Source organism: Phoxinus phoxinus, assembly GCF_949152265.1.
Source record: "Phoxinus phoxinus genome assembly, chromosome: 6".
In the NCBI taxonomy this organism is placed as follows: Eukaryota; Metazoa; Chordata; class Actinopteri; order Cypriniformes; family Leuciscidae; genus Phoxinus; species Phoxinus phoxinus.
Window position 1 is genome coordinate 8,428,703 of NC_136881.1, and position 20,583 is coordinate 8,449,285.

At 35.8% G+C, this 20,583-nt stretch overlaps 1 protein-coding gene across 11 annotated transcripts in view; it reads right to left on the reverse strand.

The window, feature by feature from the left end:
* The window catches only part of dmd (dystrophin), a 99,450-nt gene that overhangs the window by 7,029 nt on the left and 71,838 nt on the right, over positions 1 to 20,583 (reverse strand). For 6 of the 11 annotated variants that reach the window (XM_079615156.1, XM_079615153.1, XM_079615150.1 and 3 more), the window contains 13 exons: positions 20,440 to 20,514; positions 19,015 to 19,216; positions 17,496 to 17,581; positions 14,855 to 15,012; positions 14,427 to 14,593; positions 12,760 to 12,871; positions 12,461 to 12,597; positions 9,356 to 9,394; positions 7,105 to 7,170; positions 6,684 to 6,749; positions 5,993 to 6,151; positions 4,561 to 4,804; positions 286 to 406 (listed from right to left, as the gene is read on the reverse strand). In XM_079615156.1, coding sequence (XP_079471282.1) covers positions 286 to 406; positions 4,561 to 4,804; positions 5,993 to 6,151; positions 6,684 to 6,749; positions 7,105 to 7,170; positions 9,356 to 9,394; positions 12,461 to 12,597; positions 12,760 to 12,871; positions 14,427 to 14,593; positions 14,855 to 15,012; positions 17,496 to 17,581; positions 19,015 to 19,216; positions 20,440 to 20,514 — 1,632 coding nt within the window. The remainder of the gene's footprint in view (positions 1 to 285; positions 407 to 4,560; positions 4,805 to 5,992; positions 6,152 to 6,683; positions 6,750 to 7,104; positions 7,171 to 9,355; positions 9,395 to 12,460; positions 12,598 to 12,759; positions 12,872 to 14,426; positions 14,594 to 14,854; positions 15,013 to 17,495; positions 17,582 to 19,014; positions 19,217 to 20,439; positions 20,515 to 20,583) is intronic. The other 5 variants (XM_079615157.1, XM_079615154.1, XM_079615158.1 and 2 more) reach the window with 3 other exon arrangements.

Below are 20,583 nucleotides of genomic sequence, written 5' to 3' on the forward strand. Positions count from 1 at the left end.
TTGTATTAATGACTAGATTTACTTTCACACAGAATAATTCAAGAAACACCAAAATGGAAGGGTTTTCTATTATTTTAACAGTTAATAAAGAATATTATGTTTACACAACCGTCTACTGGTACTGTATATTTCAGTTGTAAGGTTTCTTTTCACAAGTCAATATGTAAGACTGACATAACACTGATTACTTATTTGCCCCGCTTAAAATTTCCGAACATTTTAAATCTGTTTTTAGGGATAATACTGAAGGGTTAGGTTTAAACTGAAGTTGTTAGGGACATTTACCCATGGTCTCTGTGGTTTGGCTTGCGGCCACACGCAGTGAGGCCAGGCTGGTGTCAGATCTCGGAGAGGCAGTGGAGGGTGAGGACAGGGCAGTACCATTCACCTTGGACTCAGTCTGTGGCTAGGACATAGGCAGAAAGGAACCATATAGATTAGGCAGGGGACTGGACGCAGACATCAGCACTGGGTTGTGCTTCTGTGTGACCAGATTCATTTGACAACATTCATCAATCTAAAACTTTCCCAAAACATTCATAATTGCAATATAAAACAAGAGCATGGGCTCTCAGAGTTGCTGTGTTTTTGCATCATTCAAGTTTTAGAAATAAGACAGTCGGGCCAAAAAATAAATAAATAAAAAAACATCACAAGGATACACACAAAATAGTGGACGAGATGCCATTATTAAATATAAAAATAAAATAAACCAGACAGTTAATAGTGTTCAAAAACATTGACAGATGTTTAAAAAAAAAAACTTCAGTAAACCTAAAATAAAATAAAAAGTTCTTCCTTTAACTTTTTGAATATTGATGTAGGTTACAATTGTTACAAACTTCCTGCATGTCATTTTTTTAATGCATCTGTCATAGACACCTATTAATTACCCATATTTTAATGTTGATTTGGTCCTCAAGAAAGGTTTCTCATTACTAACAGTATTTTGTGGAAACTTTGATTTGAAAGGATTCTTTGATGAATAATAGAAAGTAGAGCAATTCCAGCGTTATGGACGAGACATTTGCAGTCAAAACGTAAAATATAAATTCTCAGAAAATGCATTTAATAACAATATATTTAAACGTCTGTTTATATGTCCATACTCCCTTAATAAAGGAGTCCAGACATTAGAAAAATATCAGTCTACACATGCGTATTATATTTAATATGAGGGAAACACACATGCGTTACGTACGTGACAAAAAAAGACGTGAGTTTGTGGGAGACAACATACTTTGTGGAAATTCTGCTAATTAAAATGCACAAGCCAAAAGAAATAATACCAACTGAAGGGATGAGTGTTGGCTCTCTATAGAACATAAATTATTTATTTTATTTTAGTTTCCATTTTTTCAGCATTTATTTTAATTGCTTTTTAACAATAGAAGTCTATATTGTCATTTTTAATCAATTTAATGCATCCTTGCTGACTACAAGTATTAATTTCTTTAAAAAAAAAATAAAAAAAATACCAACCCCAAACTTTTGAACGGTATAAGCATATTCAGCATTGTTCTTAGAAGTTTTACAATTACCATAATATGTTGACCACTGTACACACTCATCTTGGCTTATATATTATTTATAAGTGTATCTTAAAATGAATACTTAAATGCAATTAAATCTTACCAGTACCTAAAACTAATGATCTTAAATGATGAAATGGTTTGTCACGGCACAACTACTTAAAGTTACTAAAACCGCATTACACAGGTGCTAACGAGTGTGTTTAAACCATCTACCATTAACAATTTATAACACGAGACCAGACATCCCTGTTGCTTAAAGAATGATGGTTCTGGTGATGTCGTTTCTCTTCCTGAGATTTTTGTCAAGCCAAACACATGAGCATATGTTAAACATCAGAACATGTTTATTAACAAATAACAGAGATAAAAAATGTAAGTAATTGATGCTATTAAAATCAAAAACATACAGTGGTAGGCAAAAGGCTTGTTTGTAAGTGTAATGAAAAATCTTTTTGGATAAAACTGAAGATGGTAAACAAAAAACATCAGAGAAGTGAAGCCAATTATCCATTGGCTTTGAACAAAGGGAGAGATATTTATCCACGTTCATTTAGTCTGGTTCTTGCTTCGACCAAGCGGCCACTGGAAGCAGCGTGAGATGCTGGAGATTTTAGTTCAAAGGGTCCATAGGGAACACATGAAGCCATTTCTTCTAAGAAAAAATCTGATATACATTCCATTTGGCAGAGACCCCCAGTCAACTAATGTTTTTTGAGAAGTATGCAGAGACATTACGCTTGATTCATCGAGACATGATGCAGACAGAATATCCAATTTCCACTCAATTCAAGCAGAAGAAGACTTCTGAAGAAGTTGACATCAAACAAACTCCACAAAACAAATTACAGAGAGAAATTGGTCGCTTGAGGACAAATGGCAGGTTCTTTTGGCCACCGAAAAGACCTGGCATTCATCCTCGGCTTCAATAAGGGCAAAGTATTGTGGAACCTGAAAATAACAGGATCAATAAAGCCTGTTGTGCAATATTGATATCGATCAATAAAGTATGCTAGGTAAAATTTTTACTATGTATCTTGAAACAATCGGTTACAAGCAACACTGTATGTGCTATGCTGCCAATTACGACAAAAGAAAAAAGTAACTCATCTGAAGAAAAAAAAAAAAAAGCACATTAATGCACTGGAACTTTTCACAAGATCAAATGCTATGAAAAAAAAAAAAAAGGCGATTCAAACCATGTCTGGTCAGAAAAGCAAATAAACTGATTGAACAAAACCAAACCCTTGAATTATTATTAGAGTACAACATTTTGGTTGTCCATAAATATGCATTCATTTTAAAATATTGTAGTACATGTATTTATGCTAAAATGATTGAGTGTGAATATGACTGTATTTTTACCGTGATCAATATCATTTATGCTGTTATTATACAGAACAGTGAATGCCAACATGTGTCCTGCAAGGACAACTAACAGAGATGTCTGCATTCAAACAAAACAACATTAATCAACAATATTCCATGTTATAGTATAGGTCTTTGGTTTAGACATCTATGAAAAATTCTATTCACTGCCATTTCAAAACTCAAAGAAAGACAAAAGGTCAATTTGTAAATATAAACTACATTTAAAATCTTTGATACATTGTTATTTTAAAACAAAGCCTCCAATCCACACGTTTGCAGACAATATTAATACATCTTTAAACAGATGGAACATTTCAGGAAGATTGTGTCAAAATATAAAAACATTTTTCTTTATTCACCCTGACAGCATCTAAGTTTAGCATAAATATTTCCTGCAACAATTTCAAATAGATCAAACTAATCCATATTTTTAACTTCTAAAAACAGCACACTAAAAAAAACCTAGTGAGCTGCCATCCCGGTCTTTTAAGACACCTCATTTCAGCCAAATTCTAGGGAAATATTACATGTGTCCTTCACGGATCATAGACAAGATAATGCCAGAATGCATTGCAATCACTCAAGAGAAACGTCAACTATAAATATACTTAATATATATTAGGGCTGCACAATTCATTTGTATTTTAATCGTTATAACGATATCTGCTTTTCTCGATTAATTAAAAATAACTGTTGTGATATTGACCCGCTGGTTATTTATCCTGAAAACGTTTTGACAATTTGACATTTTCGTTATCTTGCATTGGTAACTAGCCTCTGCTTGGTTGCCAGATGTCAAGAGCATAAATCTCCCAAACAGAGATTTTCTGTTAAAGGATGCGTTTTCGATCCAGTGTTTTACTTAATCTTCCCAACCTGGCAATCATGCGCACACTCTCTCTGGGCTGCAAAAAAGCGCAGATGATCTGACAATCCCGATAAACATGTAAATTGACTAACTGTAAGTTGGCAAACCATCTCTGTGACTAACTGTAATAAATCCAAATATGAATCTCGACCATATTGTTGGCGATCATGGTTGGTGAATAAATGCACTCATGCAGCCTCTTTGCTACACCAGAAAGTACAAATTTAACACTTTTAAAATTAAGAATTAAGATTAGGAACCACCGTTTTTGTATTGATTTTCCGTTTGATGAAGTATGATGAAGTATGCGCCACCAACAGGCCTATTAGGTGAAGTAAAAGTATAACTAATCTTTCTCTGGAATATCTGTATATGATCAGGATTATACATTTTGAACAAAATAGTTGAACCATTATCGTGCAGCCCTAATATACATGAATATACTGAAAAATATTGTTAAAACTGACTTTCCCCACAAAATTAACGATTTTATATTTAACTACAAATCTGACAAACATTAAAAGCCAAATATTGACATTCAAATATATCAATGCACAGAGCATTTAATTTCTTCTGTCGACAATCGAAAGGAACCACATGAACAGACCATGATTAGAAAGATGCCTTATAAATGACCAGTGTGCAATCTGAAGACATTAACACTCAATCCAAGTTCAGATGCAAGACAGAAGGCTGATTTTGATTTCTTTACCAACAGTTCCAAAGTGTTGTTATCTACTGCCAGTGAGTATAAGCATCAACAAACTCTTAAGGATATGCACCACCCACCTGCTCAAGTAACTGTCTAAGGCGTTTGAGCTGTGATTCCAGCTGTTTGTTGTGATCCTCCAGGATTTGCATTCTTGCTTCCAAACGTCCCTTGTGCTGCCGCAGTAGTTTGGCCTCTGCGATCAGTTCTGCGTCCCGTGGACTCTGGGGCGAGACCGGCAGCATCTGTGGGGGTGAGGGCAGCGGCGACAGCCCCTTGTGGTCGTGCGCCTTCTTCAGACGATCGTACTCCGACTGCAGCTTCCTGGACAACAATGACAACAACTTCAGAAAGAAGCACGGAAAATAGCGACGGGTGATTCTGACAAATAAATAAGCATATGCTGTTAGCACGGACTGCTCATGTTTTGTGGCCCAGTTGGCACAATACACTATTGTTCAAAAGTTATCATAAGGAATGTTAAGAAATTAATACTTTTTTGTCAGCAAGGATGCATTAAATCCTGGGGAAAAAAGCATCACTCTTTTCACAAAAAATTAAGTTGCACAACTGTTTTCAACATTGATAATAATAAGAAATTATTCTTAAATAGCAAATCAGGATATTAGAATGACTTCTGAAGCATCATGTGACACTAAAGACTTGAGCAATGATGGTAATGGTTTGCCATCACAGGAATAAATTACATTTTAAAATATATTAAAACAGTAAAATATTATTATATTTAAATATTTTGCAACAATATTTTAAATTGCTAGATTTTTTTTAACACATTACTGTTTTTATAGTTTTTTTTTAATTAAAAAAAAAATGCATCCTTGGTGAGACCTTACCGACCCCAAACTTTTGAATAGTTGTGTATAAAATATATTTTTGAATTCATTTTTGAAATAATTCAAATATTCTTTTAAATATTAAATCTGTTTTTATTATTTCTGCATTCACAAGTTTAATATAGCTCACTGCGTTTAATATTAGACTCCAATGTGTAGCCCACATACTTGACTCAGCAGTGTGGGAAGAGTCGTGCCTTCTAGGTAGTACTTGGATGGTGAATTTGAGAACCACTGATCGAAAGTACAAACAAATATTGAAATGGATTAATATTACAAAACACAGTTGAGTTGATATAGAAAAATAAAGGAAGCATCTCTGTTGTAAAAGTTGGATCAGCCTGTTTATTTTGCTATCCTATCTATGCACTATTATATGTTTTTATTATTTGCATTAAGCACTGCATTTTTGCGGAAAACATTTTCAGTTGGCAACCGACCATTAAAAAAAAAAAAAAAAAAAAAAAAAAAAAAAAAAAAAAAAATCACTGATTTAAAGCATGGCACTTTTATTAAAATATGTGATTTAATAAACTGCTGTAAATGCAGTTTGTCATGACAAACATATGCTGGCGAAATATGGTCCAGTTTAAGCTCATTGCATTTCATTTGAAAACCAATCATTTGAATTGTAAAGAAAGCGGTCATGCAATCAAACCTGTTCTCCTGCTCCAGATCGTTGAGAACTCTCTCAAGCTCTCCCTTCTCTTCAGACTCCATTGAGATGAGGATCTGAGCGGGGCTCTGCGGCTGGCTGAGTGGAGAGCCTTGATTCAGACTCTGGCAGTAATGCTGGATCAGCAGATGCTCATCATCCCTACAATAATAACAACAGCAGCACTCCATTTCCAGTTCACTACATTACATCCATTGCTCAAGTTTTCAATTAACATTAGCTGCCTCTAACTCGAAATAATTGAAAAAAACGCCAGCTCAGTCGGCTTGTGAGAAGTAAGCTGGTCTAAAAACAATCCTATTGTTTTAATACCACACAAAAAAAAAACTGCAGTAAAGAGCATTTGCATGTAATCGTTTAATTGTGATTTAATACGATTTAATATTATGGGTTTATTACTGATCTCTAACACTTTGTGTATGAGTGGAAAGAGCTGATATTCTCCCGGAAGATGAAAATTAATTTGGAATGACATGAGAGTAAGAAAATAATCTCTTCCTATAAGAAGTTGCTGCACTTTCATAAAAAGGAGAGGTTGTTATGCAACCACAAGCATTTAAATGTATGGAGGTGCACAGACATGTGTGAGTAGATCAGTTTACACACTATTACATTCATATACTATGCATATGAATACTATGTACAGCAGAGTGTAAAAGAGATGCAAGCTCACATGCTTTCATTGGGCGATACATTGTCATTCATATACGAGCCATTTCGGTTCTCCATTTCAGCTAGCCTGTGAAAACACAACATCATTCTGTACTCATTCATAAACAGCTCATGCGGTTGCTTTCATTCATGTCAGTAAGGCACCACTGTTCCAGCTTACGTGCTTCACATGAACACAAATGCATTTCGTTTGATACTAAACTCCGCAAGCAACATTCTGATATTATTTGTGAAATATTTCTTGTTAAAAAAACACATTTCAAACTCACGGAAATATACCAACCACATTATAAATGGTACTTAATTTCTACTGGCCGTTGCACGGTGTACACCATCACATTACCCGGCCCTAATGCAATGCAAGTCTAGTCTCCTAAATATACATAGTAACACCAAAATAACCATGCTGAAAAAAGACTCACCTGCTAGCGTAATGCTCGATGCGTGAGTGGGTGTCGTCGTGGGAGAGTTGTGGGGAAGATGACGGCCTACCGGTGACAGAAGAGCAAAGATCAGAAAACACAGATGAAGAGGACTAAACTGAACAAGGTTTCCGCAGTGATGCCATAGAACAACCATTTCGTTTTACCCAAAAATGAAAATTCTGTCAATAATTACTTGCCCTCATGTCGTTCCAAACCCGTGAGATGAACCGACTTTGGTTCATCTTCGGAAAACAAATGAAGATCTTTTTGATGAGATCTTGGAGCTTTCTGTCCCTCCATAGACGGCTACTAAACTACCACTTTGATGCTTTAAAAGGTTTACAAAGAGATCACAAAACGAATCCATATGAATCGAGCAGTTTAGTCCAAATTTTCGGAAGAGTTTTACGATCACTTTGTGAACTTTTTGAAGCGTCAAAGTGGTAGTTGTGTAGCCGTCTAGGGAGGGAAAGAAAGCTCTCAGATTGCATCAAAAAGATCTTCTTTTGTGTTGAACGCAACTCTTACGGGTTTGGTACGACATGAGGGTGAGTAATGAATGATATAATTTTCATTTCGGGGTGAACTATCCCTTTAAAAAAAAACATTTTTTGTTCCTAGTGTGGAGAATATTTTACTAATCTAAAGAACCTTTTCCACTATAAAGAGCCTTTTGTGTAATGGAAAAGTTCCACTTATGTTAAAGGTTCTTAATGGAACAATAGATTTTAAAGAGTGATATTATGGAGGAACAACATTTTATAAACTACCAAAAAAAAAAGGATATGAACTCATATAGTAATCATGTGGATTTTTATTTTCACCGTTATTTTAGGGTGACACTAGCCTGGCTAACGCCAGACCCAATTCTCGTTGAGACTTGGGTCTGGGAACCACATGTTCATTTTCTCGTATTTGAGGCGTGGTTTACGAATGCGCCGGCGCCGTTTATTGGGTGCTAAGAATGTCTTTCAAATGCGCATAGCCAATCGTTTCCATTATACCAGATGACGTATGTAGAGAAATGGTTTAACGCCAAACGCTGCTCTTTTTTCTAAATAAAATTGCGATCTAAACTACTTAGAACAATATCTAAGGCTGCATCAAAAGGTAGCTTCGCGTCTGCTGCCATGTTGACTCCATAGATATAAACAAACTGCTTAGTTGTGTCGCAAAGATGTCGTCATCGTCTTGCTGCTCCCTCCCCGTTCTGTGATTGGTTCCCTAAACGAGGCGAAAATCTGGTCCATGGTTTCCAGACTGCCTTTCAGCGAGAATAAAATCGCGCTGCGCAAAGGCAGTCTGGGGAAACCCAGGCTAGGGTGACACACTGTCTCTTGAGATGTGCATAGTTCATTGCAGCTTATGATTCAGCTCAGTTAAGGCTGTATTTATTCTTTCATAAATACAGTAAACAAAAACAAAAAAAACTACATAACTACAAAAATCTTATTTTTTTTCAAAAATATAAACTCTTTTCAGGATTATTTGAATACAAAGTAAAAAAAAAAAAAATTATAATAATATATATATATATTTAGTAACATGTAACATTTAGCATACATGTCACTTTTGATCAATTTAATGTGCCGTAGCTGAACTAAAGTATTAATTTCTTTAAAAAAGGAAATCAAAAGAAAAGAACAATCTTAGAGACACCAACATTTTGAAGAGTCATGTACCTGTATGTAACAGTGAGTTTCACACCCAGCGACTTTAACATTAATGATAACCCTGCCTAAAAGAGCATCTTATACCCTAAACCACTGCATCATGTTAATCTTGCAGATGAATGGTAGAAGTCAAGGGATGAACACGTTCCAAAATATCTCACAATTCTGATGATGAAAGATGAGTGTTTCATGGAGACTTGTGTATAATTTCACACAGATCAGTAGAAGATTTCAACAATGTACTTTAAATGATAAACTATCACAACACCTGTCCAAATGATTCGTTTACGTTTGCTGACCAATATGACACTGGCCCTAGACATTGGCGCTGACGCCCATCCAAGAGAATCATCCAACAGGAACATCGAGCACCAGCCTTTCAAATTTTCATTTCAATTTAAAATACACTCAATTTCAGTCATGTGCATTTTAACTGTGATGTGAAAATCCTGAATGTTCTTTCTAAACTTCTATTCTGCGGATAAATCACCAAACGGCACTGTTGGCATCATGTGATCCAGTAAGCAGGTGCTCAATGTGTGTGTGTGAGGGTGTTGGTGTGCAGATGTACTCACGGATGGTCAACAGGCCAGAAGTTGATCAGTGTAACAGGACTGTAAGACAAAAAAGATGAGATGATGGACAGGACAAGTAGATGCCCTGAAAGCATGATGGTGACATGGTTAAGAAGTGTCTTTCTTTCTTCAGTCGAAAAGAAATTAAGGTTTTTGAGGAAAATATTCCAGGATTTTTCTCAATATAATGGAGTTCAATGGAAACCAATGGTTTGAAGGTCCAAATGTCTGTCTCAATCATAGGCCTCAATGCAGCTTCAAAGGCTCTACACGAACCCAGCCGAGAAATCTGTAATTTTTTTAAAAACAACAACTTTTTAACCACAAATGGCCGACTTCTGAGATGCGCCACCCTATTACGCCATTACGTTGGAAAAGTCACACAAGACGTGTTTACAAAGCGAACGGGCAAAGACTAATACACGTACCAATAATGATATAAACACGTAAGGACCATTTTAAACAATAAACTGACACAAATACGTGTCATTCAACATGCATACTTGTAAACACTGGGTCGGTACTTCCAACTACATCTTGTGTGACCTTTCCAACGTGATGACGTAATACGTGGCGCATCTCAGAGATAGTACAAGACAGGCATTTGTGGTTAAAAAGTATTTAATTTGTATTTATTTTTTAGAAAATGACAGACCGTTTCGCTAGATAAGACCCTTATGTCTCGACTGGGATCGCGTAGAGCAGGGATAGGCACCCTGTCCTGCAGAGTTTAGTTCCAACCCTAATTAAACACACCTGAACAAGGCAATCAATGTTTTCAGGATTACTAAATAGATACAGGCAGGTGAGTTGTTATCAGGGCTGAAGCCTAACCCTCTAGCACAGAAGTTGCCTATCCCTGGTGTAGAGCCTTTGAAGCTGCATTGAGGCCTATGATTGAGACAGACATTTGGACCTTCAAACCGTCGGTTGCCATTGAAGTCCATTATATTGAGAACAATTCTGGAATGTTTTCCTCAAAAACCTTGTTATTTTCGACTGAAGAAAGAAAGACATGGACATCTTGGACGACATGGGGGTGAATAAATTATCAGCAAAAAATCTTTTGAAAGTTAACTAATCCTTTAATGTTAAAGAATAATGCGTGTATGCATTTTAGCACTGCTTTACAATTAGACTGCACACATTTGCAGCTGCTCCTCTACAGGGGGAAAAATAATTTCACAGCATAAACACTCCTACTGTGAACACGAGTAATGATCAATGCACACGGTAAAGCAGAAAAAAACAAGCAAAACTCTTGCAGCTGCAATTTCAGGTTACTAAGAGTTCAGTCAGCTTTATTTGTCTTGTTTAGTGGCATACCAGTTTTATACCGTTTGACCATTTAGTACCATTTATATATATATATATATATATATATATATATATATATATATATATATATATATATATGCAAACTGCCCACAAAATAAGCAAAGGTAGGTAGTAGGTAGGCTTTGAGAAGGTTTAATTGTTTTATTTCAGAGTGTGTCGGATGAAACTCAGCTTTTTATCCATGTCAATGTTCGGGAATATAAAGTAAGGTATTCCGTTTAAATGGTTTGAACAACATCAACGGCCAAAATGTAGTTGCATTCATAAATTGTTCCTTTTTAAATAAATAAGATAAATTATAGAGGTGCTTTAAAATGGCATGAGACGAGCCTTTTAAATTTTTTCACCAAGCAGACTGTCTCTAAGATGTACTTTAAAACAAATTCACACCCTTCAACGGTAAACTCCATGATGTTTACTGTCGATCTTCAAACGGTCTACTGTGAGCCATGTTTCTATTACTATGCATAATAATAATGGTTACCAGGACTAGGTTTGTTTGTCCAATAAAAAGCACTTGCTGTAAATATAAAACTAAGAAATCTGTCAGTGCTGTTATTGTTAGTTAAAACTATTAAAAATAGTTTTCATTAATTGAAATAAAGCTGAAACAAAAATATAAATATTAAAAGAAAATATTAAACGTAAACAAAAATGAGAAATATTGCCTAGGACTAAACTTAACTAAAATAAGCTTAAGTTGAAGTACTAAAACTGATTTAATTTGTACAAAAAATTAAGCTAAATAGAAATATATATACTTTTAAAACCTAATAAATATTTACCACTTTAGTTGACTTTAAAATTAAAAAGAAAACTGAAATATAAACATAAAAGCTATAATAGTATATCAATAATAGTAAAATCATATTGTTTAGTGTGTGGCAAACGTGACCCGAAACTAGTCTAAATATACAAGATTGGCTATCCAACTAGTGTGTAACACAGCCGTTTGTGAATGTAAAAGATCTGCAAAGTTTTAAAGATCAAAGTACATGACAAATAAACATATAGTCTCCTAAAAGAAACAATAGATTCTGAACTGCCTAAACGAGTCGTCAGCAATTCCAGTCTCACTTCCAGTAACATATCTACGTAACAATGCAACACATTTACATAATGTCCGTCTATGATCTTCATTGGCTGCCCGTAAATAACATCTACTTTGACCAGCCCTCAAACACTATAGTTGTAGCTAAGGCGTGGAAGAGATTGGTTCATGTTGTCAACTGCAAATCCTCATTGCATGCACTTCCAAAGGATGAGGACTCGCGCTGGAATTGATACGGAAAAACAGACACCATAGTTATCAAGTGTTAAGGAAGCCTCCTGAAGTGAAGTTCAGATATGGTAATGAGAGTTTAGTTTCCAACACCGGCTGAAAGTGGTAGGCCAATCACAACAAACTGGGCCGTCTGACCAGAGCAGTTTAGGCTCTCAGAAAGGCAGGGTTTAAAGAGATTGAATCTTCGAACAAACCGTTTCAGACACTTATAAATGAGGTGATGCTGCCATGTATATTATGAGAAAATTAACGTGTTTTTTGACCTCGGATGCATGTAAATCTATTACAGGAGACATGCAAAACAAAATTAGCAACCTTTAAAATAGCATAATAGGTGCGCTTTTATTTTGCTTTTGATAGTATCTAGAGTCGCAATGTGATGCACACAGTGCTTTTTATAATAACGGTCCTACCAGCAGTCACGCGTCTACTTAATCAGTAGCTGATGGTAATACACACAAAGTAAAAATCACGGGTCTCACGTCTCCATGTTGTCTCCTTCAAGGATGGTTTGGACAGGGAGGTAACCCATACGAGGATGCTTGGCAAAATAGCGCTTCGTCCTAAACTTGTTCTTCAGCACCTTAGCAAAGTCTCTCACGTCCTCTCCTGACGTCGTCTGAAGTAAAAGGACACAGAGAGACAAAACGTCATAACCTGCACTTTAATCTTCAAATGTGTTGACTGCTATTTACACCAGAAACTAAATTCTACATGCAATGTAATGAATGCTGTAATCTACAATGTATATGTCGAACACACTGTGATGCAAAAAACCTACCGGTGTGCAATATTCAACCATAGGGTACTGCATCTTGTGACCTTTGGCCACTCTGCCAGAAAAGAAGCAGCTTTGGCAGATATCATAGTTAAAGTGCTTTAAACTTCGGTACCTGTTGAGATCAGACCAACAAACAGTAAGATCAGTGTTAAAGTCATTGGCATTTAAAACATTTGGATCCGTACCGACATGCAAGCAAGATCATTTCCCAGAAAGCTGCAGTTACATCTTGCTCCTCCAGGTGGAGATGTTCCCTGTTCTCACCTACTCTCAATAGTGAGCATATTACAGTCTGATTGTGTACATCCTACTTAAAGGGAGGGTTCACCAAAATCACATTCTGTCAGCATTTACTCACCTACTCCATACACTACAAATGTTTTCCCACTGTGATAATAATAAGAAATGTATATTGAGCAGCAAATCAGCATATTAGAATAGTCTTCAGTGTCACATGATCCTTCTGAGATCAGAGTAATGATGCTGAAAATCCAGCGCTGCCATTACAGGAATAAATTACATTTTAAATGGTATTCAAAGAGAACACAGTTCTTTTAATTTGTAATAATATTTTACAATATTTCTGTTTTTATTGTAATTTAGTTTTTCCTGTTTTAAAGTTGTTTTTTTAAACACTAAAAATGTTTAATAGAAGTGTAAGACATGGGTTTGACATGAATGACATTAATGAGATTTTGAATGACAGGTTGAGTTAATAAAAGTTTTCTTATTTTGGGATGACATCAAAAATGACCCTGTTTACTTTTTTATGAATGCCACTTATCTTGTGTACACTTCATCAGCGCTTCTTTTTTTTTCCTTAATTTTTTTTCTTTCTTAATCTATCAAACAACTTTTCTCTTCTGCTTGCGAAACTAGAAGCACAGAGAGGAAAGAATAATATTATAGTCATAGACTAATATCCCTGATTGCAAAGGATAAAACAGACAAAAGTGAAAAGACATAAGTGAAAATGTCTTTAAGACGTTTTTGTGTCAGTTTCTGTCAATATTTATTTGGGGGGATTTTAAACTTTAGATTTAAGTGCTACAAAAATGAATCATGCAAACTAACGCTATAAATCAGTGGCTCTCAAGTGGTTTTGCTAGATTTTGCAAGTGGTGACCCAACACAACAAATTGTACAAAATGTCCTTAAAATCATTCCCCGAAATGTATTAATGATTAAACTCTTTACATGATATAATATGAATAGTAAACCTGAACATTTTGTAAATAAAAATCATCAGAAGTGTGATATTTCAGCCTAACACATACAACACAAGGCAAAACTTAGTATAAGTATTAGACAGATTATCAAGCAACATAATATAAGCCAAAAAAAATCTCTTTTGAAAGAAGTACACCAACAAATAAGAGCAGGAAGAAAGTAAACAGGGTCAACTTTGATATCATGTAGACTTTAAAGTCAGATATAAAAAAAACACTAAAAGTAGGACTGTGTTCTCCCACCAATAAAACCTCTAACAGAAGAGAACACTGCAGCTTTTTGAGCCTCATGACACAGACAAAGATCTTCTTTATCAACGTCTGCCTTGAAGTTTGGTGCAATGCTTAAATATTCACACAAAAAAGTGCTGAGACTTTTAAAGCACCTGAGGCAAAATCAGTCATTCTGAATAATAGCACTAAAGAAAAGGTCCATACCTGAAGCCAATAATAGGACATTCCTTACAAATGTTGCATTTAGCCTGGTGCTTTGCTGTCTCAGCGGCCGCCACACGGTGAAGGACAGGAAGCCAAACCATCGACTGAGGTTCTAAACGCATCCAGTCCAGGAAGACTGAAGCTTCTAGCTCTGGTTTGTTATTGGCCTTCATATCAGAGCAAAAGAAAAGAAAACGGATGAAAACACTGAATAGACTGAGGAAATGTACAGAGTTGTAGAGGCTTTTGAAAAAACATTTGTGAAAAACTAGAATTAAATTTAAAGGACCAAATTAAATTATGGAATTTTCTTATTGGACAGAACATAATTAGGGTCACATGTACCAAAAAGAAAAATACTAACATTGCATATTCTACATGGTTGCTTTAACTTACTCTGTTCATGAATGTAGACGATGGTTACTTACAAACTGAAAGCAGCTGCGCACACTGGGCTCGATATTGCTCCCTCCGAAAGATGCCACCTCACCCAGCTGTCTGGGGATCTGTATGGCGTCGTGCAGGAGGAGGCCGAGGCGCCGCTGGTCACAGAAGCCTGTGGCACTGGCCACCTCTCTGAATAAAACTAAAGTGTGAGAGGAAATGATGAGCAAAACGGGTAACAGAGACAAAAACATCATGTTTTGATTAACAGAAAGAAGAATATAAAAAATATATAAAAACTTATATCCACACTGATAGCCTGTTTACACGAGAACGCTCGCGGGTGAAAACGTAAAAATATTTTATCGGATTTGCCTTTCGTTTACACGGCGACAGCGTTTTTGGGGCTTAAAAACGCAAAAAAGTGAAACCACCCTCCAGAGTGGAAATCTTAAAAACGCTCCACCATCGCGTTCCCGTCTAAAGGGTAAAAACGCAAAAGTCTGCTAGACAGTGAAGGCGTCGCGTACACGTTTACGTCACAGGCATGCGCCAGTACAGGAAAATAACAAAACATTATCAACTTAAAATATAACATAAATTTCATTAACAATAAAAAAAAAAAAAAAAATTCTGTCATTTTTGAGCGACACGCGAAGAGCACCGAGGGTTAAAGCAGCAGCTTTACCGTATTAAACATGAAAAAATGTGTCAGCGGCTCTTTCACTTTCAGTGCTTCACATTGTCACCTAGCCGCCTGGAGTGCATACTACATCGAATTTCACACACTTTTGCGTCACCATATGCACGCAGATTTCCCCCCCATAACGCTCGTCTAAACGCAGAATAAAAACTGATAACGCAACGCCACTTTTGCGTTTTCTCTTCAGATCGTTTCCGTGTAAACATAGCCTGAAAACTTCCAAATTAATTTTTTCTTACCAAAAAATCTTACCAACCCCTAAGTTTAGAATGGTCTGCTGTGCAGTTTCTAGGTGAGTAAACATTTATTTCTGAGCAGTTAATGCGAAATCCCCGGCTAAGTTTAAGGATAACCTAATCTTTTAGTTCCAAAAATGGAGATAACTTTCAGGGTAAGTAGCCATAGCAACATAAGGGGCTTTCGCACCGGGAAGTTCTAGGAACTTAATTCTAGGAACTCGCCACCAGGGTGGTTCCCTTGGAAGGTTAAGAGGCCCATCTATCATTGTTTTCCATGTTCGTAGAGTTTGGTTGTGGAGTAAATATATAGGCTATAATCTGTACAGCCTTTAAAAAAAAATGACAGGTGCTACTAGGGTTTCATGTGCGTTCGGCCAATCAGCGTACAATGACGTCACGGATAGTTCCTACAGTGCTGGTTTAGACCCTACTCTGAAGTAGGAGCTAATTTAGTTCCTCCAAAAAGAGTTGCTAGAACTAAAATCGTTCCTAGTTCCTGCTGTGCAAACATGCCAAAATCTGGGTACTTCCTTACATTTTTTAACTAGCAGATATCACCATGAAACTTTCCCAGTTGATTACTACATTAAGATGAGAAAAAAAATGTATTACAAGTTTTCTGTAATTCAATGTTTAAATATGCAAATTAGGCAATATCTAAGTAAATATGCGCTAATTTGCATACATTTAAAAAAAACACAAAATCTGAGTAGGCTATTGGATAAAGCCAGGTTCAAAATTATTTTTTCATTGTGTTCACATATTAGATGGGGGAAAAAATACAGAGGGATTTATGGATATCTACTTTTGTTATCCTGTAAAATTTATCAGAATATACGGTCAATAGCCTTCCCGAGAATTTTAGGTTTATTTCGCTTCCCGTGCTATGTGATGACACGGTGCAGACAGCGATCGTGGAGCAGCGGGACGATTTAGAACGCCAACTTTTGTTGAATTTATCAGAAATCTACAGATGCGTAGTGTAGTAAACTAAGTGTAGTAAAATAAAGACCTAAATTTTTCTCACCACAAGTCTGAAAGAAGACATGTTATTGAAGACAAATATCCCAAAATCTCAAAATTGACCAGTGAAAAAAAACAAGTTTCTACCTGCCGTGTCTCGTCTTAAGCAAAAGAAAAAAAAATCCACTTGTCGGAGAAAGTGGTAACGGCAGTACGAATTGACGGCGATATGAACTTCTAAGGTAATCAGCTAACCAAGCTAGTTCTTTTGTTGCAGTTTTATTCAATTTAAATACCAAAATGTTAGTGAGAAGATGAAAAATAAAACAAACTTTTTGACATCGGTCATGCTCATCCCTTTGAAGGTATCTTTAGTAAAACAGCTCGATATTTAACAAAGTACGTAAAAAAAGACCTGAACCAGAAGCAGAGATGCAACCTGTTTTATAGAATACGGAAGTTTGTTGCGCATAAACCCCAAGAGTTCATAGTATATGTGATGGTAAGTTAACCTTGATTTCTGGAATACCTCCAGCTGTTGCACTATATACTGTGTGCTAGATATACTCTAAAAGAGCAAACTCCAAAGCTTTACAACAGCGTTTACAGCAGTGCTATTAACAACTAAACAATGACAACATACTACAAGACGCTGCCAACACTTGAGAGAGCTGTAAACTGCTAGTAGTACATGTTCTGTAAACCCAACAAATATCTTGGTTCTAATTACGACATGGAGACAAAATAGAAAAGAGGAAATGCAGAAGCAGAAAAACTTACATCTGTACTTATCTTCAAGGTGAGCTTTGCACAAACAGATTATTCCTGTTTTGAAGGATAGGGTACGAATCTTGCCAGCTCGTCCTCTGCGGGGAAAAAAATTAAATAAGGTGACAAATGACTAAAGCAAGACCGACAATCGCTCTTTTTATAATCTTTTTTGCAGATAAAAGTCAAGATCAGGAACAAACCAACTCTAGATGTTTCTGTACCATACACTGGTAAAATATACTGTTTTTGCTTTTAAAAACAAAGAATTTCTTCTAAATTTGTCTTTAATGTTTAACCTTTAAAATCAAATTTACCTTTTAAAAACCTTTTAAAAGTGTTGGACAAATACAAATCTCAGTTTTACATAAAACTACTTAAATACTTAGGCTGGGGTGTACACTTAACTTTGATGTTGACACATGACTTAAAGCTGTTTATATCAGGGAAATATGTTTGAAACTATGTAAACTATATGAAAAACATGTTTTATTTATTAAATATGTACCGATTTTTTTCAATACATATATGTAGCATTTGTTATTTATTGTAAGGTTTTGTAAACTTCTCAAATAAATTCTCAAAATTAAAGCACGAAATATATCAAGACTCTTATTTTGAAATGTCTATGCTTTACTACTTCCAGTTGCTCATTCAAAAAGATTAGGAAGATAAAAAAATGCATGCTAAAAAGATTAGGAAGATAAAATATGCATGCTTAAAACTATCTACAGCATAGTCCAATTTAAACACAATAAAATTAACATTAGGGGTGTAATAAAGTATATTGTTGTCACAATATATATCCCAATACAAAAATGCAACATTATGTAGGCTATTATGTATAGTTCACATGAAAAATTAAAGACTGATTTAATTTAGCCACAAATATGGTAAACACAGAAGGCCACATATATGTGCTTCCATGTTTACGAATTAGTATAAATAATAAATGTAAAAAAAATACATTATTTAATAAAATACAATATTTAAAATGTTTTAAATATATGTAGTCAGGGACAAAAAATTATTTATATTAGGGCGTATCACAATTCTTAAAATTTAAAATCACAAAATTTAAAATTAGAGAACTTTTTAAGTACGCAATGGAACCCTGACGACAATTTCTTCATCCCATCTTTTGAGAAAAACATTGCTTTGCAAGACAATCTAGGTAAAAAACAGGCGTAGAATGAAAAGACCTCTAACGTTTTCCTCTCAGTTTACTTTTCGGGGAAAGACAGGGGTCTTCTGTGGAATCTACCACCTCCATGTACAAACACTGCATGATTTATGGCTCAGTGTGATCCTACTGAGAAACATGCTGAGTACCAATTGAGTCCAACTCCTTGATTCTCTCTGACTCATGTGTTCTAATATTTAAAGGATTAGTTCATCCCTCCCAAATTTGAAACTCTTTCATCATTTACTTGCACTCATGTTGTTCCAACCACATATGACCTGCTTTCAATAATGGAACTATTCCATAACACCTTAAACACGGAAAGCAACAACAAAAAGTGAAACGTACGTATCATAAACGTTGAGCAGCCAGTTGAGACACATGTCCACGCAGAGAGGCACGTTGACCAGGCTGCTGTGCTGCTGCTCCAGACGGTCGTAGATGCTGGTCAGACAGTTGATCACCTGCATGATGTCCATGAATTGCTCATTCTGTTTCAGATTGTGCTGCTCAAAGGCCTCACAGGCCGCAGACATGCCCAGAAGATCCACTGTGCACAGAAAAATGCAAACATTTGATAAAGTGCCTCTTATAACAATTATGTTTATTCCATTTGTTTTTTGAAATATAAACATTTTAAAGGTGGCTGTCATAAAAACTAGTTTTCATGATGGAATAATTCAAATATATTAAATAAGCCCCTCTCTAGAGTTAATTTTTCTAGCTAACTAGGGAGTTTATGGACATTGAATGGCTTTTCCTGAGGTAAACATGACGTGACAGTGTTTCCAAGCTGTTTTATTGACATCTTTCCAAGCTTTAAACAATGATTGAGTGATTACATGAGACAATACTTTCACATTTTTTTTACTGTATCTTTCAACATACCTTCTGATGTTCATTCTTATTTATTTATTTTAGGGATGTACCGATATGAAGATTTAGGTTGATACCGATAATTCTTTATATTTGGAAGCCGATAAATCTAAATTCAAATTCTTATATAAAGTTTTGATTACAAAATCAAGCCTGAACACAAAAAAACAAAAGTCTCACTATTAAAATTAGAATTGACTGTTCGCAAAGACCCACCCCACTTAGTTGCTGTCGCTATGTCCGACAAGCTACACCGCTCTCACGCCACACCATGTTCTCACGCAGAGAAAAATACATCGCGGAGCAGAGAGGACACTGACAACACGCTGACAGACAGGACAGACCAGGGCAGGGTTTCCCAAAAGCATCGTAAGCTTAAGTTGATCGTAGAACAATTGCCACCAATGGTCTCTACGATCAACTTAGGCTTACGACGCTTTTGGGAAACCCAGCCCAGGTTACTTTTCGGTTACTTTTGATATTAAACATATTAAACAAAGTCTGGCGAAATAGAAGTTAATAGCGCACCACTCCTGAACGCACAAAGTGGAGTTTCATTCATCTCAGCAGGGTCAGGGTTTGGCAGCAGTAACAGACCGTACCGTTTGCTTTAGGAAACCCTGTTGTGTAATCAAATGTGTGGGAAACTAGTCATTCTAAACATTTTTTTCTTTTTTTCTTTATTATTTACGGTACAACTTACTATGAAATCTGACGGAGATAGAAGCAAATTCTAACCCTTTCCTCTTCACAAAATGTTTCTCTGAGACATGGTTTAAGCCTAAATAAAGACTTTTTTTTAGCTTATTGTCATGAGTAGAATGAATGTTCAGAAAAAAAACTGAAAACAGATTCACAGGGTTGTTTGATTGCAAATAGTAAGTTGTGTGAACTTACAGCATAGAGCTTTCTGCATTCGTCTGAGCTTCATTGCTGTCCTGTATGCAGAGAATCGTACGTTGTTGAGATCCGCTGTTTAGCACGAGAAAATGGGACATGTTCATTTGAGCAAACTGTTCATCCAACATTTCATTACTGTCA